General features: G+C 49.4%; 1 protein-coding gene across 2 annotated transcripts in view; it reads right to left on the minus strand.

Moving 5' to 3' along the window:
• ACACB (acetyl-CoA carboxylase beta) overlaps positions 1 to 19,085 on the minus strand; it is a gene marked incomplete at its 5' end in the record, with an annotated part of 99,806 nt that overhangs the window by 43,882 nt on the left and 36,839 nt on the right. For both annotated transcript variants that reach the window (XM_080821058.1, XM_080821057.1), the window contains 11 exons: positions 2,473 to 2,597; positions 2,676 to 2,764; positions 4,517 to 4,617; positions 6,661 to 6,849; positions 7,275 to 7,421; positions 10,218 to 10,352; positions 11,684 to 11,834; positions 13,087 to 13,232; positions 15,544 to 15,625; positions 16,585 to 16,688; positions 16,824 to 16,974. In XM_080821058.1, coding sequence (XP_080677184.1) covers positions 2,473 to 2,597; positions 2,676 to 2,764; positions 4,517 to 4,617; positions 6,661 to 6,849; positions 7,275 to 7,421; positions 10,218 to 10,352; positions 11,684 to 11,834; positions 13,087 to 13,232; positions 15,544 to 15,625; positions 16,585 to 16,688; positions 16,824 to 16,974 — 1,420 coding nt within the window. The remainder of the gene's footprint in view (positions 1 to 2,472; positions 2,598 to 2,675; positions 2,765 to 4,516; positions 4,618 to 6,660; positions 6,850 to 7,274; positions 7,422 to 10,217; positions 10,353 to 11,683; positions 11,835 to 13,086; positions 13,233 to 15,543; positions 15,626 to 16,584; positions 16,689 to 16,823; positions 16,975 to 19,085) is intronic.

Here is a 19,085-nt window from a genome sequence, read left to right on the forward strand (position 1 = left end):
GAACATGGGTCCTTTCTTCTACACCTGCCTCCGCATTTCCCTAATTAGAGTGAGCCTGTTCTGTTTTCATGATCAGAACATTTGTAATGCATTAATATTTCACACTTGTACACAAACACACAAGCCTGTTTGTGCTGAAGAAATCACATAGTTATTCTAAACTTTCTCTCCCTTCCCCACTGCGATTTGCTTTAGAAACTAAGTCCCCTCAAAGACTCAAACAATTTCATTTCCAAGTAAATATTCAATTAACAAGTATTTCCGGAAAGTCTCCTAGGCACCAAATACCATCAAATGCAAAGAACTCATCATTTTCAACAAATGGAACCAAGAGAGCCAAAAGAATAATGGATCTCGCCACACATCCCCCAAACCACACCTGGTACATCTTCAGCCCCCTTCACTGAGAAGCCCCAAGCAAGTGTCCTAGTTCTCCGGTCTGGGGCCCCCTCCACCAGGTTGTCCTCTGGTGTACATAATTTTTAGCCCCTTCCTGCCCAGAAGAGAGTCAGTGTGTACACAAAGAGTAACGAATAGCAGGATAATCCACAGCTCTCATCCCTGGCCTTTGAATGGCGAGCAGATGCCAACAGAAAACAGGCATATCTTCCTTTACAAACACTCAGCTGAAAAAACCTCTATCCAGGGGAGGTATTTTGCAAAGCATTATATACAATTTTAGCAGTGGCCTTCCCTGCAGAGTGGACCTCTCTTTAGGCATAAGTCCCCAATCATGGCTGCATGTTGCAATCCCTTGGAAAGCCCTCCCCCCAAATTTAATTTTGAATAATTTCAAAAACTACGTAAGAATTAAGGATCAGTTGGGGCGCCTGGGGGCTCAGTCGGTTGAGCATCCAACTCTTGATTTCTTCTCAGACCATGATCTCAGGGTCCCGGAATCGAGCCCTTGGTTGGGCTCCACACCTAGCGGGGAATCTGCTTGAGGATTCTCCCCCACTCTCTCTTCCTCTGCCCCTCCCCCCCACATTCTCTCTAAAATAAAAAAATCCTTTAAACAAAATTAAGGATCAATACATTGAAAATCCCTATACTGATGATCCAGATTTACCAACTGCTAAACTTTTACTACTATCATCACATCTGCTTTTTCTCTGGTAAGCATGCACACGCGCACACACACATACGCACGCATGTGCGCACATATATGTTTTCTTTCTTTGAAAGTCAGTTACAGACACCATGATCCTTCCCACTAAGATTTTACCTCAAGAAAAAAGATCTCCTAGCTAACTAAAGAGCCATTAAAACACCCAAGAAATGGCATATTAAACTGATAATATATAACATACAGCTTACATTTGAGTTTCCCATTGGGAAAGCTTTCTAAAAATATTAATGCCTGGCCCACATCCCCAGAAAGCCTGATTTAACTAACCAGGGTAGGGCCTGGGCATCTGTGTCTTTTAAAAGCTCCCCTACACCTACCCCGGGAGATTCTCGTGTACAGCTAGGATTAAGAGATCCTCATGTTACCCTAGATTTCAAAATGATTCTTTACAAAAATATCAGTATTTATGAATCCATCTTGTTAGGGTGTTAACCATCCTATAGGCCCACACCCAAATCTGGCCCACTGCCTATCTTTGTAAATAAAGTTTTATTGGCACACAGCCACACTCATTCACTTATAGATTGTCTATGACTATATGTCTATGTCTATAGATTGTCTATGACTTCTTTCACGCTACGACAGCAGAGCTGAGTTGTTGCAATGCAGGCTGTGTGGTTCTCAAGATTAAAATATTTACTATCTTTACAAAAAACAAAACAAAACAAAAACCTTCCAGCCCCTTCTTGCTATAAGCCAAGTCCACACCTCTCTCTTAATCTCTCTTACTATCTATGGAGTCTACATTTTCCAAGGGGGCCGTCAGGAACCATATCAAGGAAAAACATCTTTACCTATAACGGATGCTAATTATCATCTAGTAGGAAGAGAAATAAGAACAAATAAACTCTACGTTTCTCCAAGAAGGGAGAATAAAAATCTTCCCACAAGACTCAGAATCCAATTATTGCCTAGTAACTCACTACTCTGGGGCCAGGCCGTAGGTTCAAATCCCAGCTCTGCATTTAGAAGTTGGGTGCCCTTGGGAAAGTGACTACTTCAACTCCGTGCTCTGCCAAAGCGAGTGAGAACAGGATGTGCATTGCTTGCTGTGAGAATTAAATTAGTATTTGTAAAGCATGTTAGGAGTGCTTGGTGCCTGGTAGGTGCTTTGTGTGAATCATGATCTCCCGCAGTGACTCAAAAATCCCACCCCCTGCCTGGTTTTATAAACAAAGCTTCATTGGGACACAGCCACATCCATGTGCTTACATTGTACAAGGTCAGGACTGAGCCAGTATGAACCAGCAAAAGCTAGAATATTTATGCTCCGGCCCTTTCCAAAACGTCTGTGGACCCCAAGCCACTCCCACAGTGAGTACAGGGTGCCCTTTCTTGCTTACGATCAACATGATCACCAGCTGGTTCTTCTTGGCCACCTGCGCGTGGGAAAAGATGCAGTCCAGCACCTCGGACATGTCCGGCTTCAGCTGCTCTCTGAGGTTGATCACACACTTGTCGTAGTGAGCTAGAGGGAGACAAAGGGGTAAGGCTCAGGGCCCTCCCGCACTGTGGGCTTGTCACCAGTGCTGGTGGCGACTCTTGCCTTGTTGGAAATGGTGCTCCACCCGTAAATATCTCCGCAGGAGGTCCAACACCACTGCCTTCATGTAGCCGCGGGTCCCGCTGCGGTACCTGGGGAGGAAGGAGAGGCTGCTTGAACCATCAGTTCCACTTCCTGGGGTGCCTGCGTCTATAGCGGGGCTTTTAGGACTTCCGGAAGGAGAAAAACAGTAATCCAGTATCTGGAGGCTATATCTCCTAATCCTCAAGGCTGGGAGCGATGTGTGAGCCGGTTCATTTGGACGCACTCTGTAGGCCAAGGACAGCAGTGACTTGCCCAAGGTCATACATCCAGCCGGAGTCCAAGCCTGAGCATTTGGATGGCTCCTGCCCATCCCCAGAGAGAAAGGACAGGAGGCTGAAAACGGTCAGCCTTGCATACACAGCTGATACCAAAAATGATCAATTAACCATCCTAGGTATAAAGTGAGCTTGAAAGATAATTAAACGAAACTTGAAAGATGTTTATCGATAGATCCCTATGTAAATTTCGCTTCCCTTTTAGAAAACAAATTTTAACCTGGATGTTTGCTAAAACACTCTAAATCATTTCTGCATGTAGGAAACTGAGTTTCCAAAGTGATATGACATTGAGTTTTAAGGGCATTAAGACCAGTTTAACCCCAGAGTCACTGACAACAGAAGGAAGAACCTAAAACATGTACTTATTCAAATGTGATCTAAAAAAAATACATAGAATGGAGCTTTGAGGGGTGCCTGGGTGGCTCAGTCTGTTAAGCATCTGACTCTTGGTTTCAGCTCAAGGTCATGATCTCAGGGTCGTGCGATCAAGCCCTGCATCAATGACCGAGCCCTGCATCAGGCTCCATGCTCAGCGGGGAATCTGCTTGAGATTCTCTCTCTCCCTCTCCATCTGTCCCTCCCCCCACTCAGGTGCATGCATGTACTCACACTCTCTAAAATAAATAAACCTTAAAAAAAAAAAAAACAGAGCTGTGTTATTTATGTTTAACAGAAAAATCTGCTAGGGGATTGTTCATTTTCTTCTAGGTGTTTCTCTGAAGCTAAAGTGTGGGTTTAAGGTTAGCGGCCAAAGGGTTCTGGCGAGGGTCTCCCCTCCTAGCCCTTGCCTGTGAAACTCACTCTTCGTGGGAAGTCCACACTAAGATTCTCTTCCTTGGCTGAATCCTACATAGGCAGTCTGAGTCCCCATGAGCCAAGGCGCTTCCTGAAAAGAAGGGCAGTCTCCCAGGGCCCTACTTCTCTGTGCCTCCGTTTCCAGCATATGGTGACCATGCATGCATTTCATCTCCTCCGGTTTCAAACTGTTTCAATTCTGTCTTTATAAGCACAGCTTTCCTACGAGGTAGAGTTTTCACACAATAGGGTGGTTCTTCTTGTCATCAGAATAGATCTCCCTGCTCAAGGGCTACTCAAAATACAAATTCCTCATCAACCCTCTTCTGCAGTGATTTCAAAACCACAGGATAATCTGTAGAGTCCTTGATGGCCTATAAAATCACCGCATCCCATGGTCCTATAGGCAAAGCTACCATAAGGACTCGCTGTGTATCGGCACTTTAGAAGCGTTAATCTACTCATAACTCAGAGTGACTAATTGTGGGTGAAGGGTTTTTATTCCCATTTTACAGACTGGCAAACTGAGACCACAGGAGAAGAGGGCCTTGCTTGGGGTTTCTGGGGTTAGGAATACCTATGCCGGGATTGTAATCAGGGTCTCTGGACCCCGTGCTCTGTCTCTTGGTTGGAGCCTGCCCTGAAGAGAACCCCAGAGTGCTGTATTAGGGTAATGCACAGACAATGAATGTGAAAACCGCCCCACACAGAGGACTGAGGACTCACCTCTGGACCAACTGCACGATGCTCTGGGTGTTCATGAAGAAGACCTCCCGTTCAGCCTTCCGCTGCAGGGTGGCTGCGTGGCAGTCTAGGATGGTGGCTATCTGGATGGGAACACAGGACAGGCCTGGCCACTCATAACCACACTATCTGGTCACCATGTAGGAGTCACCAGGACGACCCACCCAAGACTCATTCAAAATCTGAAAATTTCAGCTCCAAAGCCCTCTCTGGCCACCTGGAAATAGCTGTTCATCCCGTTCAACAGTGTTTGACGAACCTGAGCTTAGAATGACGACAGTCCCATAAAGACCCATGCGTTCTTCTTCTCCACAAATACAAACGAAACGGACTGGGGGAAGGAAGGGAGTTTGCAACCCCAGGGAAAATGAAGTGGGTGGGGGGGGGTGGAGGTCTTGTTTTTATAACTGAATTTAGTGTTATGAAGCATACTGTTTTTGGCAACACAAAGTATTTTTAATGAAAAACCTGTGCCAACAACAAACTCCTAAAAGGTCCAAATAGGTACTTTTCTTAACCGGGGTTCTTCAGAGTTTTGTCGAGATATAATTCACATACCACAGTATTCCCCTTGTTCATTCATTCATTTTTAAAGTAGGCTCTACGCCCATTGTGGGGCTCAAATTTATGACCCCAAGATCAAGAGTTATAAGATCTGGGGCACCTGGGTGGCTCAGTCGTTAAGTGTCTGCCTTCAGCTCAGGTCATGATCCCAGGGTCCTGGGAGCGAGCCCTGCATCAGGCTCCCTGCTCGGCAGGAAGCCTGCTTCTCCCTCTCCCACTCCCCCCACTTGTGTTCCCTCTCTCGCGGTCTCTCTCTCTCTTCAAGTAAGTAAATAAAATCTTTAAAAAAAAAAAAAAAGAGCTATAAGATTTACTGACTGAGCCACCCAGGCACCCCCGCCTTTACAGTATACAACAAATTGAGTGTTTTTCAGTATAGTTGTGCAACCATTTACCACTATCCAATTTGAGAGCATTTTCATCACCCCAGAAAGAAACCTGATAACCAGTCAGAGCTACTCCCGAGCCCTTTCCCCCAGCCCCTGGCAACCACTAATCCACTTCCTGTCTCCATGGATTTGCCTCTTCTGGACACTTCGTGTACACGGAACCATGCAACACGTGGTCTTTTATGACTGGCTTCTTCCACTTAGCATGTTTTCAGGGTACATCTATGTTGCAGTATAAATCTGCATTAGATTCCTTTTTTTTTTTTTTAAGATTTTATTTATTTATTTGGTGCAGAGAGAGACAGACAGACAGACAGACAGAGATCACAAGTAGTCAGAGAGACAGGGGGAAGCAGGCTCCTCGCTGAGCAGAGAGCCAGATGCGGGGCTGGATCCCAGGACCCTGAGATCATGACCTGAGCCGAAGGCAGAGGCTTAATCCACTGAGCCACTCAGGCGCCCCTGCATTAGATTCCTTTTTATGATGGAACAACATTCCAAGCTCTAGAGCGGTTGACCTCCAGGAATGACCTGATCTATGCTGACCAGCAGATCTATGCTGACCCGCAGCTCCGCAAATCACAACCACGTGGATGGGGGCACCATGATGGTATGCGGCCCTTCCAACCAGACAGAGGGCAGAAGAAAACTGACAGAGGAGATTCTTCCAAATGCAAATTACCTTGAAAATGCTTGATAAAGCAACACTCCCTCCTCTGCACAAAAAAGCACAAAATCAGGCCTCATAGAATTCTTAGAGATACGTCATACTACTCTGGAATGCTTTCCATTATTTAAAATTATTCTACATACATAGGGCCCCAAGATGATCACCTTACAAACACCGGAGGAAGAAAATCAAAGCTACAGACTAGCAAGAGAAACCAAACTCCCTCTGCTTCAGCCAGAGTGCGTTGGGAGAAATGTTCCCGTATTTGTACCAACTGCTAACTCCTATTCTGAACCCGAGTTTTACGGAGTAAGGCCCCATAACTGTGTTCATCTCAACGACTCTGGGGAAAGTGCTGGGGTTCGGTAGCAAAGGGCTCAAAAGGAAATGCTTCCCGGGAGCCATCTTCGGGGCTCGAGCAGAGGCCACGGCGGCCGGAAATGGAGCTCCCAAGGTGGCGCCTGCGGGCCCCCCAGTGAGGCCGGCGGTGGGAGGACACGCACCTGCTGGCTGGGGAACTGGCACAGCACCGAGGTGATGTTGCTGGCGTACTGAGCCATCACCCTGCGGACAGACTTCTCCACAGGGGCGGGGATGCGGCCAGACACGCTGGTCATGATTTCCTGCAGTTCCAAGAGCGGCAGTGACGGGTGCCGGAGGGTCATCATGAGCTTCTGCACCCACTCCTTCAGCTGAAGCAGGGACCAGAGCATTAGCTGGAGGCCCTGTGGGGGGCACGGGCACCGCCACGCTCCACAGGGCACCCGACACACTCAACCCGTCCAGACCCAGTACACAAGGAGCCAAACATCTACACCTGGTGGCCTCTGGAACAGTCCTGAGTGGAAGGTCCCCCTGACTCCACGGGGAATGCCCAGTTTCCCCCACACTCCCTTCCCTCTATGCATCCAGACAGCTGGCATAGTGTGGGAACAGAACAGGAGGCCACGTGAAGAGCTAACATTTGTGGACACTTTCCACTCTAAAACGTTTATTTGTATGTTCTCTACCTTACTTCACTAAAGACCTCAGATCTCATGGCAGAAACCCTCCTGGCTCTTCACACAGACCAGCACACGTGTGTAGAATACACACCTGTCCCTTGCGCGTGACTTACCTTTGTGCTAAAAATAGGCTCCGGCAGACAGTAGCCACTCATGACGTTGGTCAGGTTTTCCAGGACATTGTGGAAAACCTGGTGCAGTTTCTCTCCCATGATGGGTAGAGTTTGCTGGGAAGGGAGCTTTCCTGTGAATGGCTTGGCCTGAGGAGACACAAGAAGAACCAGAGGTCAAGGACACCTGCCTCTTGAGAGAGACGAGAGAAACAGAGGAGCGAGGCAGATTTACCAGTACAGTGCACAATCTAATTAGGATGATGCCTGAGGGAAAAAAGAACAAAACCCCCCATAAGAACATATATTAGAAAGTCAAAATTGCTAAAATCCCACCTCATGTGGGTTTCCCAAATCTCCTCCATTGCGAATGCCATAGTCTATTGTTATACACGCCTAGTGATTTTGAGGAAGTAAGATCCTTTTGTTTTGCTCTCCTTTCTAATCAAAATTATCTCCCTTGTTTTCCTTATTTATTTTCAGTCTTTACTGATTCCCAAAGATAAACAACTAGCAGGATGGAAATTTATGAAATTCTCATGCAAAGGTCCCAGCTTTTCATAGATCATAAACATTTGCCCTTACAGAACAACAACAACAACAAAAAGCCCACCCTCAAGGGGCAACCTTGACCCCAGGAGCCTGTTTATTTATTTATATATTCTACAAATGTCCACCAAACACCTGCTATGTGCAGGCCTGGGGCCCACGAGCTTTAGGATGAGCTAATCTGCTGGCCCAGAACCCTCAGCTCCCTGACCCCTCCCCTGTCCCAACTCTGTGGGCTCGTCCCGTCCTTCGAGATGAACTAGAAGGTCTCCTCCTCCACAATCTGGTGCTGGCTTCTCCAGCTGGGCACCCACAGCGGGAGGCCAAGGACAGCCCCTCTTACTGCACTTACGGCACCAAAGGACAATCTTGTAGGCAAACATGAACCCCCAGGGACTGGTGGCTGGGCCCTGCCTCTTGAACCTGGCATGGGAAATGACTGCTGAAAGGAATCGCATGCAGGCACACATACCTTTCTGGTGATCTGAAAAGGCTCAGTCTATTTCTGACTTTGGGAACCCACTACAGAGAATAATGAAAAAAATGAGAAGGAAGCTTATAGAATATTCTGGAAAAAAAGAGGCGATCTGGTTCCTTTCTAAATGCTCCCCACCCTGGGCACAAGTACTTAGTATTACAGAAAAAAACAAAACAAAACAAAACAAAAACACAATATAGGCACAAATGAGTAGCTACCTCTTCATGCCTTGCTTAGGAGGGTGTAAACATTCATTTATTCAGCAGCAAGACCTGCTTTCTTCTGAGGACCCTGTATGCTCCACGCACTGTGCTAGGCACCAAGAATACAGCGATGAACAAGAAAGTAGTCCTTGACCTCAGAACTCCCAGTTTCATGGGAAAGCTTAACAATTAATTATAAGAGTCTAAATTGGAGATTGCCCTGGAGCTTGACTTCAGGGCCCTACATATCACTGATACTCTGGTACCCCCCCACCACTGGTTCCAAGGACAGGCTACTGCCCCCACAGCGCCCGAACCCCTGTAACTACGTGCCTGCTCCGTTTTAGGCACTGAGCATCCAGCAGGGGCGAGAAAGACAAAACACACTGGTCTCTTCCTGCTTCCCATTTAGCGAATGCCCAAAGTTATACCAAAGGGACAATCAGTGAGACACCCCGTCTGTCTCATCACGAATGACAGTACCAGAGAGAGAAGGGTAGCAGGGCAGGAGGCTGGGACTGCAAGGTCAGGTGTGTGTGTGTGCCCCATTTTTTATGGGGTGGTCACAAAAGGGGCCTAAGGGGACAAGGCAGCTCTACATTATACGCTAACCTGAATGGGTTCCTGGATTTGGGTTCCTGGATTTGGGCAAAAACGACAGGAATCATACAGTCATGTTCACTGCAGCATGATTCCCAACAGCATTCCCAAAGACAGAAGCAACCCACGTGTCCATCGATGGATGACCGGATAAACGAAATACGCGTTATACAAACCATGCAATGTTAATCAGCCTTAAAAGGGAATGAGGTATGGACACCTGCTACATCATGGATGAGCCTAGAGGACATTGTTCTAAGTGAAATAAGCCAGCCACAGAAAGACAAGTATTGTATGATTTCATGAATACGAGGTTCCTCGTGTAGGTATAATTCATAGAGACAGTAAGAGCAACTGCCAGGGGCTGGGGGTGGGAGGAACGGGAAGTTAGTGGTTAATGGGTGTACGAGTTTGAGTCTGAAAAGCAGAGAAGGTTCTAGGGGCACCTGGGTGGCTCAATGGGTTAAGCCTCTGCCTTCGGCTCAGGTCGTGATCTCAGGGTCCTGAGATCGAGCCCCACATTGGGCTCTCTGCTCTGCGGGGAGCCTGCTTCCCCCACTGTCTCTGCCTGCCTCCCTGCCTACTTGCGATCTCTCTCTCTGTCAAATAAATAAATAAAATCTTAAAAAAAATACATTTAAAAGCAGAAAAGGTTCTAGAAACGGGTGGCGGTATTGGTTGCACAAGAGTGTGAATGCACTTAATAGCACCGAACTGCACTTCCAAACGGTTCAAATGCTGAATTTCGCATTGTTTCTCTTACCATTTAAACATGACCACTAAGGAGATCTGCATAACGTATGGACATCAGTGAGTAATAACGTATCAATATTGCTTCATTCATTATAACAGTATTATCTACTCCTTGTAATTATATGCTAATAACTCCATATTACAGTACGCAACCTGAGTTTTACTCTGGGTGGGCTGGTGAGCTGCAGGTGTGAGGGGCGTGAACAAAGGGTGGGCCAGCTTCTGTACCCATCACACTGGCTTCTGAGGGTTCACAGAGGCAGGACAAGAGCCGGGAGCATTCAGCCAGCTCCGCTCCCAGAACTGGCAGAACAGTGAGCACTCCTGAGCCAGCCGGGGCGGCTGCGCTGGGGTGCAGCATACCGGGTGCACTTTGGAAGGGTCGTCGAGCTCCAGCCTGGCCACCACACAGCCTGCTTCCAGCGTGGCCCCTGGGCGCTCGATGTATTTGATCCGGCCACTCTCCTGCACGTTCAGGGTCATGATCATCTTCATTACCTGATATGCAGGAAGGAGAAATAAGATGAGCCCACCGGGACTGGCTTGTGTGTGTGACAGCACCAGAGTCACCAGAACTAGGACTCTGGAGCAGCCAGTGCTTGGTCATTTAAACAGAATGACTCCCTGGGCAGAGTTCAAGTGTAAAGGAGGGAGGGAATTTGCATTTGCCAGAAGCCTGCTGTGTGCCAGGCTCAGGGCTGTTCATGAATGATCTCCACCTGCAAAGCCAGCGAGGGAGGCAGGTTATTTATTGTACCCATTGTACAGACATGGAAACTGACCTGTATTTGTAATGTAAAGCCTCTCTCTTAGAAATACTGTTAAATCATATGTGGGGGTGCTTAAGAAACACATTCCTAAAACATGGTACATTTTGTGACCAGCTCTTTTTTAAAAGGCAGTGAGAAAACCCTCTGGGGAACCTCTGATGAATTAAGAATGTGCTCCCTCTAGGGTTGCCAGCCCCTTTAACTGGCCTCTCCAGGAGTCCACGTGCGTGGACATGATGCATTTTGTTACCGTGGTGTGGGCTGCAGACACTCAGCATTGTGCTCCTTTTGCTCAGCAGGTCACAGCTTTGGCACCTATGATAGGCCTGGGCTGGAACCCCAGCACCCACCCTTCACTCTGTGATCTCCAGCAGATGCCTTCCCCTCTCTGAACCTCACTTTCCCCAACTGTCAAATGGGGAAGAATGACCGTCTCACCTCATAGTGCTCTTATAAGGCCCGCTCAGGAGGAACCTGGTGCATGGCAGGAGGCCGGCTAGCATGAGCTCCTCCTTCCGCCCTATTTTCACTGTCATTGTCATTTTCATTGTTATTGACCTTGGCAGCATAGAATGGAGGTCAGGTGTGAACCCTAGCTCTGGGGGACCTTGTGTTCCTTAGCCTGCCTGGGCCCCATTTCTTTGTGTGTGAAATGGGGATCCTATCTGTGCCCATCTGCTGTGATTGCTGGGAAGATGACAGAAGGAAATTAAACAGGTAAAATGCCTAGACTAGCACCTGCCACGTGGCAAGCACTGTGTTAAGTGTTGCCTTACAGCTTTTTAAATCACCGCCATGGTTATTATTAACCCGTCCTTCCTCACTCCCACGGAGGTATGCACTTTTGAGGTTTTCCCTTTGATTACTGCAGATAATTGGAGCTGAACCCCACGCCCCGACTCTCTGAGGAATCGGCAGATGGTGGCCCGGGGGAGAGGTGAGGCCAGCTGGCCCGGGGTGCAGGGGTGCAGGCACAATGCAGGATGGTCCCCCCTTGGGGAGCGGGGTGAAGGGGAGGCCTGGCTGCAGCCCCAACCCAAGGGCCGACCCTGTACTCACCTCCATGTCGGCATAGCTGCTCCCGGCCTCAACATGGCCCCCATCTTCCACTGTGTACTGTATTAGCTTCCCAGCCGAAGGGGCCCTCAGGACTGTGGGATCGTTCTCCTTCTCAAACACGCAAGTCTTGTTGCCGATGGTAATACGGTAACTGGGAGACAGAAGGGATGGGCGGGTAGCTGGGACCATCAACCCAGTGTGCCCATGTCTGGCTTTTGACAGCGTTTTCCCCTTCCTGACGGCAGCCCAGAGTGTCCCTCTCCCCCCACCATGTGTGGTCTGCGGGATTCCACTCACCCTGATGCTAGCATCTGACGTTACCACAAAGATACTGGGAATGAGTGGGATGTGCAAAGGGTATGACCCTTTTCTGACTGAAAACCAGTTCCTTTTCCTGATACAGTTCTAAGAGGCACAGAGAAAGCCACTGATATTTTCCAAGAAATACTTACTGACTTTAAGGCTTCACCTTATAACTGAACTGGCCAGAGTACGTCCCAGGAGGCGGGGGGTGGGGGGAGAAGTCTATGATAATCTTGAATATTCTTGGCAGACAGAACATGGTTAAAAAGAGGTAATATAACAGTGCTCTGGTTGGCATGAATCCAGTCTGCCTTCTTTCAAAACTTCGAGGATTGGGAAGGGAGACAATTCTCTAAGTGGAGCTATTCCAGGCATGGGGCCTGTGGTGCAAACCGCACCCCCCCCCCCACCATCCCCCACCCCTGGCCTGATTCTCCTGGGCAGGGGCGGCAGAGGAAGTCTTGGCTGCCCACTCAGCCCAGATGGTCTACACTTCACTGTACGAGCTCAAGTGTGGTCAAGTGCACCGCAACGGGAGGGGCTCTGGGGGAGAGCTCATGATGCCTCCGTGCTAAGTACCTCCTGCACTTATGCATCCTGCATTTTGCTTATCCAGGTGAACAGTGATCAAACTCCTGCCCCTTCTGCTTGCTCAATGTGTCATGTTCACCAGCAGGCTCCATGGGTCATGACCATGGTCTTATCCCAAAACCTTGTCCTGTGCCCAGTACATCCAGCCCTAACTGGAAGGCTGCCTCTCCTCCAAGCCTGAGCTCAGATGACTGTGGGCACTGCAGCTCAGACAAGGAGCGGCTGACACGCTGTCATACACCTTGCAGGCCCTGGAGCTGGGAGTCACAGCCCATTTGGCTCTGGACCCTCCCACATTACTAGAAGCAGGCCTCTTGGGAACCTCCCTAGTACATCTGCCAGCTTTGAGGTTGTCCAGCCAAGAGACTGTCCTCTCCATGGGCCCCAGAATCTACTGGGGAAGGTATTTTTTCTAAGACCCTTGGGCTGCACAGAGCTGGCTTTATATCTTTGAGCCCCGTGGGAAAGGGTGGCTCTGCGTCGTGCCCCTCGCCCCGCCCCCCACATACCTGTCAAACTCTTCTTTCATGTAGGTGGTATAGCTGTTACCATTATAGGACAGCAGTAGCCCCCCATCGCTTAGCCGGTGGGCATCGATCTCGATGTGACAGTCATTCATGATGAGGATGAACATGTTCAGAGATTGCCGGGCCACCTGTGGGGACAGGCTCAGTGTCCCTGCCTGAATCCAGGAGGCCTGCTTGTCCCTGGGCCCCAGGGTACTATCTGCCCCTCCCCCCCCCCCACCAGGAGCAGGGGCTATGGTCCATGGTGGAGTGCACCCTTGGGGAGCAGCCGATGGGGCCACAGTCAGCGCGCCGCACCTGTCCCAGAGCAGGGCTAGTGGCCACCATCTGTGGGTGCAGCCCAGCCTGGTCGTCTCCTGCCAATCACATGCCCTTCTCATTCCTGTCTCTACGCATCAGCCCCAAGAGCAGCAGGGAAGATGCAGGGGTTGGGGTGGGGTCTCACCATGGATGAGGCAGCCCTGGAGACTCCACCAGTGACCAGGACTCTGCCCCCCCAGGCCAGCTCTGCCCAGGGGCACACAAGACCTTTGGGACCCTCAAGAGAGGCACAGGTGGCCAGGCCCTGGCCTCAGCACTGCACTTCGATCTGACATACTAGCCCTGGGTTCATTCTGGGTGCTCTCTCTCATAAAACAGATAGCCCTAAAGAGCCCTCGACCTCTAAGATACATATGTTGAGACGAAAGGTCCCAAGAAACAGAGGAATGTTTATTGCAACATTATTCATGGTAATGGTAAGACTGAGACACAAACTAGCTATCCCCCAACCTTGCAATGGAATGCTCTGGACCCCCACTGTCAAATAGAGCTAGGCTGGCTATTTACATGTAAATTAATTTAACTTAAATAATATATAGGATTCAGTTCCTCAGCGCTCAGTAGCCCCCACCGTGGCCACACTGGAGAGCACAGATACAGCACATTTCCGTTCCTACGGAAAGTTCCATTGGACCATTGGCTCTAGACACCAAACTGATATTAAGAAAACTGTTTAATAACACGGGAAAACTTCAGGCCATGATAATAGCAAAGCAGTAAAACAGTATTTGCACCATGATCTCAAATTTGCAAAGTCTGTGTAGAATGAACAAAAAGAGATGTGCTGAAACGTTCATGGGGGTTCCCTCAATGTTTTATGCTTTTTTTGAAAATTTTAAATGTTATACAGTAAGCCTGTGTCACATTTAAAATCCCGCTGGGGGAAAGGGGCCCCCTAAATAGTCAGGAAGCATGGACAGGTAAAGAGGAGTGGTTTCAGAGCAGGCCCCCATGGAGAACACACTTGTTTGGCTACGTCGACCCTGAAAATCCCCAAAGCTGGAAGGGTAACACGTGCTCAGTCATCTTAAAAATAAAGTAACAGAACAAAAAAATTCTGCCTCAAAGGCAGACTCGAGTACTATGTTATCTTTTCCCTCCCGAGGAGGAGGCCTTAGCTTCCTGGGGACACTTGGCCCCCACGGGTCACCCTGACCTGGACCCAGGGCCTGATCCTGTGCCGACACATCTCAGACATGCTGATATTCTCTCTGAAATGACCTCAGATGCCCCAGGAAGGGTAACGGGATACTTCTGACAGAGCACAGCAGCTCCAAGTAAACCACCCAGGAAGCCCAAGGTGGGCCAGGGAGAGATCCGAAAGCCATACGTTGACCTTTGGTGCAGACACACAGGACAGAGCTGGCCTCACGGCCCCTGGAAATGGAGCCACACACTATGCTGGCTCAGCAAAGGTCCTGCTCATGCTTGGTACCGAACTGGATACTGTGCCCCCAAATTCATGTCCTTTCGGGCACCTGGGCATGTGACTTTATTTGGAAATAGTGTCTTCGCACACAGAGTTAGTTAGATGAGGTCATCCTGGAGGACGGCGGGCTCTAAATCCTGTATGAGTGGTGTTCTTCAGAGCAGAGACACACAGAGGAAGACAATGTACACACACATACACACACAGAGACACACAGACAGACAGACAGACACACACACACACACACACACAGAAAAGGTGGCCATATGAAGCCAGAGGCATAGCTTGGAGTGACGGTCTCCCAGCCAGGGAACACCATGGTTGGCCCCACAACCACCAGAAGCTAGGAAAGCAGGAAACAGATTCTTTCCTGGACTCTTCAAGGGGCCCAGCTGACACCTTAATTTTAGACTCTGGCCTCCAGACTTGGAGAGAACATACTTCTGTTGCCTGAAGCCACCGGCTCATGGTTCCGTTACCTCAGCCCCAGAACCTGAATACACAGTCCCCCGTACACCGTGTGTATTGCACAAGGCTGCACACGCCCAAGCCCTAAGTGCTTAGGTTTCAAGGGCACGGGACTGCCTGGGGAGTCCCAGCACCCAAGCAGGAGCAAGTCCACTCCAGAAAGAAAAACTCCCACCAGGCTCCAAAGTGCTGGAGACATCCGAGAAACCCAGGGCCTTCACCTTGAGGATGTACTTTACACCTCCATAAATTAATTCCACATCCACGATGTTCAGCAGAGAAGCGGCAGGAAGGACCTGGCCCCTGAAAGAAAAAAGACTTGCAGTCGGTTGTGGGAATGAACAAGAACACTAGGGCCACCCTCTGGATTTAAACTAATCACCCAGCTCTCTGCCTCGTCTAAACACCAACACATCTGGCTGTATTTAGAAAGCTAAATCCCATGGAAAGGCAAGGAATGTAACACTGCTCAGAACTAAGGGAACAGCACTTGCTGAAGGGTGAGAAATTTCAAAAGGGCTTTCCAGGAAGCAAAATCCTTAATGCTTGTTCTGGGAAAAAATTCCCAATGTGGGAAGGAAGGCGACACAGGCATCGCGACTCTATTACTCTGCACAAGCATGACAAGCCGCTCTAACATCTCTTGTCTTTCTAAAGTTGTTCCGGTAGCTTTATTTGCCTATCACAGTGTCTCTAGGGGTGATTTCCGCCTCTACCCCAGGACATTTGGCCATGTCTGGAGACATATTTGATTGTGGTGACTCCGGGTGGAGAGATGGGGGACTCCTGCTAACTTCCCGCAGTGCACAGGAGAGTCCCCACGATAAAACAGTCAGTCAAAAATGTCAAGGGTGCTGGGGCTGAGAAACACTGGCCCATCCTCATGGTGAGCCCCTGGCTGCTTCCATGCCGGTCCACTTCACCAGCCACGCCCGACTCAGGTGAGGGTCCGGAAGGAACATTTGCAAGGTGACCCATCACCTGCTTTGCTTCTCAATTCACCTCCTCTCTGAACTCAAGTGCTATGAAGTACCTTACACAAGTCAGCATGACTAAGACTATAGCCGTCTGCCTGGGGCTGGCCCCCTTGAGAACCCCCCCACCCAGCGGCCTCCTCCCCTGCAGCCTTGGTTCACAGGAGAGGAATTTCAGAGGCAAGCACAGAGGCGGGATTCCCTAATTGCCTGCTGTCTGATTCTCTGCCTTACTTGCCACTGACACACATCCCGTGGAGGAGGGGGTGAATTACCCCTGCACCCTACCTTTCCAGCGAGTGTAAGAAATCCGTCATGCAAGTTCTGAACATCGAGTCGGCCACGTTCAAGGCCCCGCACACCACCCCGAGCATGATATCTGGTTTCTCAGCCTAGAAGAGACTCCGCCCTTCAGTGTCGGTGGTGACCAAGCCCACGGGGAGCCGGGAAGTGGGGCGGGGGGAGGGGGGGCTCCGTGACCCCGAGGGGAGAACCGGGAAGCTGGGGAGAACCGGGCAGCTCCCCACCTGCACTTTCTCAGCAATGAGGTGATCCAACCAGCCAGTGTCAATGTCGTTGTTCTGGTAGCGCTCAGTCTCCAGCAGGTTAATGAGATACTCCACGGTGGTCCTGAAGTCGCCCCGGATGGACAGTTCCTTCAAAGCCACCACCATGTTCCTTGAGGGGAAAGGCACATGGATTATTTTCCAAATTAACATACGTGTCGGCAGAGCTCCTGCTTGATTCTCGGAGAGCCCAGAAGAGCACAGCTGAGAGAGGGGCCTGACTCCAGCAGCTCAGGTGTCTATCTCGGCTCCAGCATTTACTGGTCAGGCAATCTTGGGCAAGTGACTTAATCGCTCTGGGCCTCAGTTTCCTCATCTGGAAAATGGGGAAATAACCCTGACTTCACACAGGTGCTGGGAGGATTAAAATGAGACAATCCATATAAAGCACATGGTCACCGATAAATAAGGTCAGCCGTTATGAACATGATGAGTGGCTGTGATTATAATTCTTATTAACCATAGCCGGTTGCTCTGCCTCCCTGCAGCGGGACCTCTTCAAATCTCTATGTCCTAGAGCAGGTGCTACCCCCCACCCCCTGGGCAGTCCACACAGCTGCTCTGCGGGGTATGCACAAGGTGCGTCTAACGGAAGGCCAACACTGTTACCCCACCCAGGGTGTGGCAGTCACCTGTCTGCATGTGCTCGCTTGGTCACCAACTCCCATTTCCCAGAGGGGTGGCCTCTCCCCAAAGAGGGCTCCAGCCCGAAGGGCCTGAAGCCCCCACTCCCTAGGAAATCACAGGGAGACTGTACCAGAGAAAGAAGGGGCATAGAACAATTCTCCTCCTGAGAGAGGTGAGCTTTTATACCTGTCATGGCATTCCCATGTGCATTCAGCAGGCGTGGCAAAGGGGTAAGAACAACCCCAATTTGGGGCCAGGGAAAGAAAGATGCACTGAGGTCAAATGAGCTCATCAGTAGTCAGTGGAAAGTCAGGTGCGGGCCCGGAGTCTGCAGGTAAGCATCAAGCCGTCAGGCTCAAGAGTGACCAACTTCTTCCAATTTGCTCAGGACGTGCCCAGTTTCAGCAGTGAGAAATCCCAAATCCTGGGAAGCCCTCAGTCCTGGGGAAGAGGACACAGCTGGTCCCCCTATTAGACCGTATTAGCGGTCCCTTGGTGGCTCAGCTGGTTCAGCGGCCAACAAGATTTCTGCTCAGGTCATGATCTCAGGGTCGTGAGAGCCCCTGCGTTAGGCTCTGTGCTCAGTGGGGAGTCTGCTTAAGGTTCTCTCTCTTCCTCTCCCCCTGCTTCTCCCCATTAGTGCTCTCTCTCTCTCTCAAAGAAACAACAACAGAATTTTTCCCTCTGAATTCTTAAGTCCATAGGCCTATGACCAGCATAGGACAAGCTACAGGCTGTTTCCATCAGAGATCAGAAAGGGATGGACTGACTGGCCTCCTCCTCCCCTTTCAATTTTTCACTCAGCCTGATTAAAACTGATTACATAAAGCTAGCAAAGAAAGCCCACTCATAAAAATCACCAAACTCAATTTAAAAATCACGACTAAGTGCCCTGGGCTAGATAGATTTCAATGCCTTTTTATTATGTTTTAAGTTTTTTTTTAAATTAAAATTTTTCCTTTTTTTTTTTTTTTTTTTTTTTACAGAGAAAAGGAGAGAGAGAGAGTGAGTGAGGGGGCCAGGGGAGGCAAAATCCTAAACAGGCTCCATGCTCAGCAAGGAACCCTACATGGGGCTTGATCTCACGACCCTGAGATCATGAACTGAGCCAAAATCAAGTCAGACACTTAACCAACTGAGCCGGCCAGGTGCCCCTAAAGATTTTATTTTAGAGTCAGCTCTACACCCAACGTGGGGTTTGAACTTACAATGCCGAGATCAAGAGCTGTGTGCTCTACCCACTGAGCCAGCCAGGAGCCCCAATTATAATGCTTTTTAAACAAAACGTCCACAAAGTCTTTGGGGATTTTTTGCTCTAAACACGAGAATGGTTTTTTTGTTTGTTTGTTTGTTTTTAAGATTTTATTTATTTATTTGTCAGAGAGAGTGAGCACAGGCAGACAGAGAGGCAGGCAGAGGCAGAGGGAGAAGCAGGCTCCCTGCTGAGCAAGGAGCCCGATGCGGGACTCGATCCCAGGACCCTGGGATCATGACCTGAGCCGAAGGCAGCCGCTTAACCAAGTGAGCCACCCAGGCGTCCCAAAACACGAGAATGTTTAAACGCAAGAATGTTTAATTACGAAGTGAGCTGGGTTT

This window comes from Martes martes, assembly GCF_963455335.1.
Source record: "Martes martes genome assembly, chromosome: 13".
NCBI lineage: Eukaryota > Metazoa > Chordata > Mammalia > Carnivora > Mustelidae > Martes > Martes martes.